This window comes from Oreochromis niloticus, linkage group LG5 (genome assembly GCF_001858045.2).
Source record: "Oreochromis niloticus isolate F11D_XX linkage group LG5, O_niloticus_UMD_NMBU, whole genome shotgun sequence".
NCBI classification, from domain to species: Eukaryota; Metazoa; Chordata; class Actinopteri; order Cichliformes; family Cichlidae; genus Oreochromis; species Oreochromis niloticus.
This window is the reverse complement of record NC_031970.2, coordinates 28,794,468-28,800,467: the sequence shown is the minus strand read 5'-3', so window position 1 is coordinate 28,800,467 and position 6,000 is coordinate 28,794,468. Positions and strand designations below refer to the sequence as shown.

The 6,000-nt window shown below is 41.3% G+C and overlaps 1 protein-coding gene across 2 annotated transcripts; it reads right to left on the bottom strand.

Annotated features, from left to right (window-relative positions):
* Window positions 1-266: 266 nt before the first annotated feature.
* Window positions 267-5,755, bottom strand: zbtb49 (zinc finger and BTB domain containing 49). Of its 2 annotated transcripts, none has more exons than XM_003442765.4 (8): window positions 5,521-5,755; window positions 4,953-5,156; window positions 3,755-4,863; window positions 3,607-3,653; window positions 3,447-3,520; window positions 2,969-3,051; window positions 2,637-2,798; window positions 267-1,511 (listed from the first exon to the last, which is right to left on the bottom strand). In XM_003442765.4, exons 2-8 carry the CDS (start codon window positions 5,102-5,104, stop codon window positions 793-795), a joined length of 2,346 nt encoding a protein of 781 aa, XP_003442813.1. In that variant the 5' UTR covers window positions 5,105-5,156; window positions 5,521-5,755; the 3' UTR covers window positions 267-792. The 2 variants fall into 2 exon arrangements, with proteins under 2 accessions (XP_003442813.1, XP_019214278.1); XM_019358733.2 differs by lacking the exon at window positions 5,521-5,755 and adding an exon at window positions 5,273-5,497.
* Between the last annotated feature and the right edge of the window lie 245 nt (window positions 5,756-6,000).

The following is a 6,000-nucleotide window of genomic DNA, read 5'->3' as shown; positions in this document are numbered from 1 at the left end:
TTAAAACTTGCTTATTCATGTGAATGTATCTTATTGTTATTAGAATTGCTGGATGGAGGCTATTCCATGTGATGTTTTTGATAAATTTAATATTTTATTTTATACAAACAAGAAGAAAAAAAGAGTATTTGTTTAGCTGACCCTAAACTTTAAATTTAATATATCTTCCCCATATAGCTACTCGCCTGCTACACAGTGAACACAGGAAAAACTAAAATGCTGTGAAAGTTAATGTCTTCTTTTTAAATAAAACTGAGACCTTACAATACAGAAAGGGTAGGTCTTTAATTCTTACATAAATATATCACAGAGAGATCTTGCACTAATATTTAATCAGTAACAAGCCCATTTCTTTATATCTTAAAGTGCAGCGCAGTACAAACCAAATGAAAGAATGTAGCTGATGCATGATGCATCCTGGGATGTTTAGATTTGGAACAATAAAGTTTCAAACAATAAACCCCACTGAATCACAGAGCCCTGAAAATTCCTGTTGCACTGCGACATCAGTGCCTTGCAGACCTCAGTTTTGCATGATTTAGAGTTCAGGATAATATCTTATACTGGGTCTTGTACAGCCCCTCAGTTTATCATTTGTCTCAAGCAAGCTGCTGTTCTAGCTGCTCTCCGGGTCTAGTCTACTTAGCAGACTAGCGAGAGAGAAGGCCCCGTCCTTTCTGATTCGGAGTCCTTTTGATGTCCCTCATGATCCAGGTGGATATGATTCAGTTGAGTAAACGTCACTTAAGTACATTGGGTAGCTGATCTGGCTATGCTGTGTGACATGACATGCTACTGCTCCATGTCGTTATCATTCTGGAGCGTTTTCATTGCTAGGCCCCACAGAGTTACACTAGAGATAAACTGGCCTTCACTGGACCTATAGGGCCTGCTTGTCCCTGTGAGGGAACTGCAGTAATTGTCTGTAGGAGGCAGGTAGGGCCTCCCCGCTGGGCCTCTATCTATTGGCATGTTTCCGTTCTCGACATACGGACCATATGGCGCTTCCTGCGATACGTGGGGTTTGGCCAGCTTCGTACGATCTGTGGCAGATAGGGTTGCAGTTCTTTCCTGGTGGCCGGATGAAAGGAGGTGATGGGGAACCAGGGAGCGCAGCTCTGGAAGCGGGGTAGATCCTGGGCTCAGTTGAATGCTGGGAGGTGAAGTCTCTATATGTGGTGTTGCTTGTGGTGGCGAAGGAGCCGGCGCTGAGGATTTCTCTAACTCTGTGTGGGGCATCACAGCAGAGAAATGCTGCTCACTGGCAGCAGCAGGTTTACTGTGGCTGACAGCTTTGGGTAATGACGTGCCTCCATCTGCGCTATGTGTCTGCTCAGAGTTGACAATGACCTGACTCTCAACTGGAGGCCCCTTGCAGTGCATGTTGCTATGTCTTCTCAACATGGCAGACCGGGTAAAACTCTTTCCACAGGTATTGCAGATGTAAGGTTTCTCACCAGTGTGTGACCGTATGTGACGCTGTAGGTCTCCTGAGCCAATGAAACACTTCCCTGTATTAATTCATAAGAAATCTCAAATGAATAACACCGTGTGCAAATCATGTTTAAACAGTGATAAAATGGGGAAAAATGCTGTCATAGAAAAACAAGTTTTAAGAGCCTTAAAGAATATGCAGGTAAATGCCATTTACGCTTTTGCCTTTCCATTGCATTCCAAGACCAGCTGGACTTGTTAGCTAAAGTAATAATATTGCAACAACTTTGGTTCTAGTGTCGATTCCTAGTGTGTCAGTACAAATTGTTGTAAAATGTGGCTCTATAAGACTGAAACAATGTCAGTGAAGGGAACAGAGACAGCTGCTGTTTTGGTGTTGGGTCTACCTTTGTGGCAAAATTGTACATTGTTAATGGTAATTACCTCCACCAAGGAGCCTATGTTATGTTATGCATTAAAATTATGCTTACTTCCACCAAGGTCTTTAAGGTCAACTGAATGATTTGTAGGTTGAAAATGTATAAAAAGCCTTATAACTAGTTTGGTGGTTACTGTCAGCATATAGATGAACAATAACAGTATTGAAAATATCATATCATAGCTGACCTCTCCTTTAAGGTCAAAAGATTAATCTATGTCAAAGGTCAAAGTGTTAATAATAAGGCTATGTAGAGCTACTTAAAACTATGTTTCTTACAGCCATTTTTTGTATTGGTGATATTTAGGAAATCATACGAGTAAATGGGGATTCTAAATATCACATTAAAGTTTGCATCCAAATATCGTGTCAAATTAGATCTCTGATCTCACGTTCACATATCACATCTGCATTTCTTTCATGTTGACCCTAAAATGTGTTGATTTAACTGCACTAAAAGTAGTTAAAGTGCATTTACAAAGTATAGAAAATACAATACTAGCAGTTGAATATTATTTTTCTTTTTTGTGCATTTTGCTGTTTTTTGTTTTCAAAAATGGGAACTATTTAACTAAGCAGTGTCGAGCTCCACCTAACAGTTTGGCTGCTAGGAAGTTTCTAGTCCAGACTTTTTTTTATTCCAACCTGAGAATAAATTTGATTTTCTATTACTGAAATATTGCCGAAAGTTATGTTAAATAACTGTGCCTGTTGTAGACTCTTAAAAATATTTTTAAAAATAAATTGTGACATTATAACTTACCACAGGTGGCACAGCTATGAGGTTTTTCCCCAGCATGCCGGGCCTTGTGCTTCAGAAGCTTTCTGTGCGTGTTGAAGGACTTTCCACACTGGTCACAGGTGAACGTCTTGTCTGTCGCGTGAGTCCTTTTGTGCTCCTTTAGATTGCTCAAGTTGTTAAATCCTGAACAATAAACACGGAACAAGAAATGCATGTCTCAATAAAAGCAGCTCAAGCTACTATTAAACATCAGCAGGAGCTCACTTTAGCAGTAAGACATTACAAATTCCCAGATTGTTGTATTATCAAGTGAGTGACGGAGATTATTGCTCGTGCTGAGAGATGCCACAAACCTCGGCCACATATGTCACACAGATGTGGCTTCTCTCCTGTGTGCACCACTTTATGACGTTGGACATCCCCTGATGCAGTAAAGCTGGAAAACACAGATGAATAATAAAGGACAGTAAAGAAATCATCAGTTTTGATATCTCTATATCTCTATATCTATATATGGTAAGTGGAAAATATCATATCATGTATTTATTTGATATTATAGTATATTATGTGCTACACAACAACTATTTAATCTATTTTCTTTCACTTTGTTAATTACTCACAGCAGTTCTTCATTAGCAGGTTGTTATGCAACTACAATAATTTTTGTGTGAAGTTGAACAACTGATAGAATAATATTATCAAGTCTGGGAAAACTTTGGAAGCACTTTTTGTCTTAGTAAAGGCAAACTCAGTTAAACCAAGAAAATGCTTAAAGTAGAGACAGGGTGATGGCACAAGAAGACAAATGAAAATCAATCCAAATAACTTTACCTTTTCCCGCACAGCTCACAGATGTATGGTTTTTCCCCAGAATGACGCCGCAAATGTGTCTGTAAATTTCCAGCCTGTAAGACAGAATCTGTCAGACATCTGAGTTTAATGTGAACATCTAAGAATAACTATTAAATTAGAAGAGCACAAAAGAAAATACCTGTGAGAAGTTTCTTCCACAAACGTTGCACTGAAAGGGCTTCTCGCCTATAACAGAACAGATCAGTTTATGCCTAAGAGCATTATAATTAATTCCTATAATTCAACGTTAAATGTGTGATTCTAGAGCTGTTAAAATCAGGAAATACCGGTATGCGAGCGCTTGTGCAGCTCCAGGTTGCTCGGGTGTTTGAAGATCTTCCCACACACCTCACAGCAGTACTGCTTGTGTCCTGATTGCTGAGCTGGCTCCGGCACAGGCTTTAGATTTTGCTCCTCTTCATTCACAGGTGGAGGACTGGGAAGCTGTGCATCTGCAGCTGTGTCTGTAACCTCATCTCTGGCTGCAGTGCTATCTTCTACAGGAGCTTCTGGTGCTTGAACCTGGACCACTGTCTCTCCTTGAAGGCTCACCTTTGAACAGCTAAGGACAGGTTCAATAACTGATTCAGTGCACATCTCCTCCAAAGCCTTCTGAGACCGAAGATAGTTATATTTCTTCAGGTAGACGGCCTTCTTTGGGCGCACTGGCTTGTTCATTGAGGAATCTGGGTTAGGAGTGTTTAGATTATCTGAGGGTGTGAGAGAAGAGTCAGGGTTCCTGTCCACACTCACTGATATGGAAGACTGATTAGGCTGAACTGTGTTTCCTGAGTTCACAGGGGTGCTGTTGCCTGCCTGGCTTATCGCAAGTTGACACTGCTGCTCTTCCACCACTGAAGGGCCCTGGTTTGAATTTGCACTATTGCTCTGTATTGCACTTTGTTTAAAGTACTGCTTACTGTAGAAGTTGCGGAGCTTGTAACCATGAGCTAGCTGCTTTTCTACTGGTGCCTGAGAGCTGCTACCCATTTCACAGTGTGAGCTGCTGTTAGGCACAGAGATTGGCATCCTTCTGGTGTGGTCCACGTCACTGCTGAAGCCAGGCCTCTGGGATTCAGAGGGACAGGGCAGGTCAACATCGTTAGGAAGACTGCTTCCAAGCAGGCAGTCATGCTCTGAACCCAACATGCCTGAGAGAGAAAAGGAAGGCATTTCCACTGGCGGAGGACAGGGCTTGAGGAAAGCATTGCACATGCTCTGCACATTCGGAACCTGCAAACACTGTGCGATATCTAGGAGTGCTTGCACATTATCTTGGTTAATATCAAGATGGGAGGTATACATGTAGTCCAATATCTGGCCAATGCCACTGACATCCTGGATAACTAGGTTGAACACGTCATTCTTCTGACTGGGGGAATTTTGGAACAAGGACCTGAAAAGATCAGAGTAATACTTAATGCATCCGGAAACCTTGAAGCAACTCTGTATGATTAACGTTTATTACAAAACAGATAATGGCACCTGAAATAGGAGCTGAAGGCGGCCAGGACGTTTTTGTGGGCTTTGAAGCAAACACCTTTGACAACCAGCATGCAGTCACAGAGCAGACCCTGAATCCTCTGCTCCTGAAGCTGCTGGAGGAGGTAGGAGCTGTGGCTGGACAAACTGTCCATGGTTACTCAGCGGCTCCACCACTCACTTCCAAAGTCTTCATCAAAAAGCGAGCTAAGGGGACCCAAGTTAAAAACAGACAACAACAACGAGTGATTAGCCAGAGCTGTTATTCCTTTTATTTCTCCTGCCAGCGAGCCAGGAAGCGCTAACAGCAGTTTTGAACAGACCGTATTGACATATGGGATTCAACAGCCGCGCAGAATCCAGTGTGCCTCTGCAGCAAGACCACCCATGCAAAAATTGGACACAAACTGCTAAGCTTAGCTACAAAGCTACGCTAGCCACCCATGTTATTAAGCGGTGTAAATCGATTGAGCACAAAATCCCGAATGAATTACTTTTAAAATCGAGAACTGCTCCTCGGTACTGTGACTTATATATTATCTTAGCCCATAAAGTTGGGGGTCAAACTTACATTAAAGGATTCCAACTTTTATTTGGATGATAGGTCACTTTTCGACAGGCATGACAAACGTCACTTCCTGGTGTAGCTTCAATTTCGAGTTGCTAAACGCTAATAAATATCGTTAACCATTATACAGATATACCATGTTAAATAATGGAACGGCTAAAGTCACTGTAAGGAGAGGACATGCTAAAAGTAACCACGTGGTTCATACTTATTTAAAAAAGTTACACGAGGATCGTTTCCACCCTGCTCGGAACTTTTCTTTGGTTGCATTTGCACAGGGAAGACTAATAATGTAGCGACCAAACGGTCCGGTGTTTTGTTTTGTTTTGTTTTGTTTTTTAGCAAAATCAACATACAAACAAAATGCACCATATATTATACATTCAGAAAATACAAATTTCAACCTTTGTACAAAGGTTAAAAGAAGACGGGGTCATAAAAGTTAACAGAGTATTAACTCACTAAATCAAAATCTTCCAAAAA

Excerpts from the sequence above, each read along its gene's own strand:
- zbtb49 (XM_003442765.4), bottom strand. The coding sequence starts at position 5,104 with ATGGACAGTTTGTCCAGCCACAGCTCCTACCTCCTCCAGCAGCTTCAG. Across the intron at positions 3,052-3,446 it reads TGTGAGCTGTGCGGGAAAAG|CTTTACTGCATCAGGGGATG; the intron begins GTAAAGTTATTT and ends TGTGTTTTCCAG. Across the intron at positions 1,512-2,636 it reads TCATAGCTGTGCCACCTGTG|GGAAGTGTTTCATTGGCTCA; the intron begins GTAAGTTATAAT and ends GAATTAATACAG.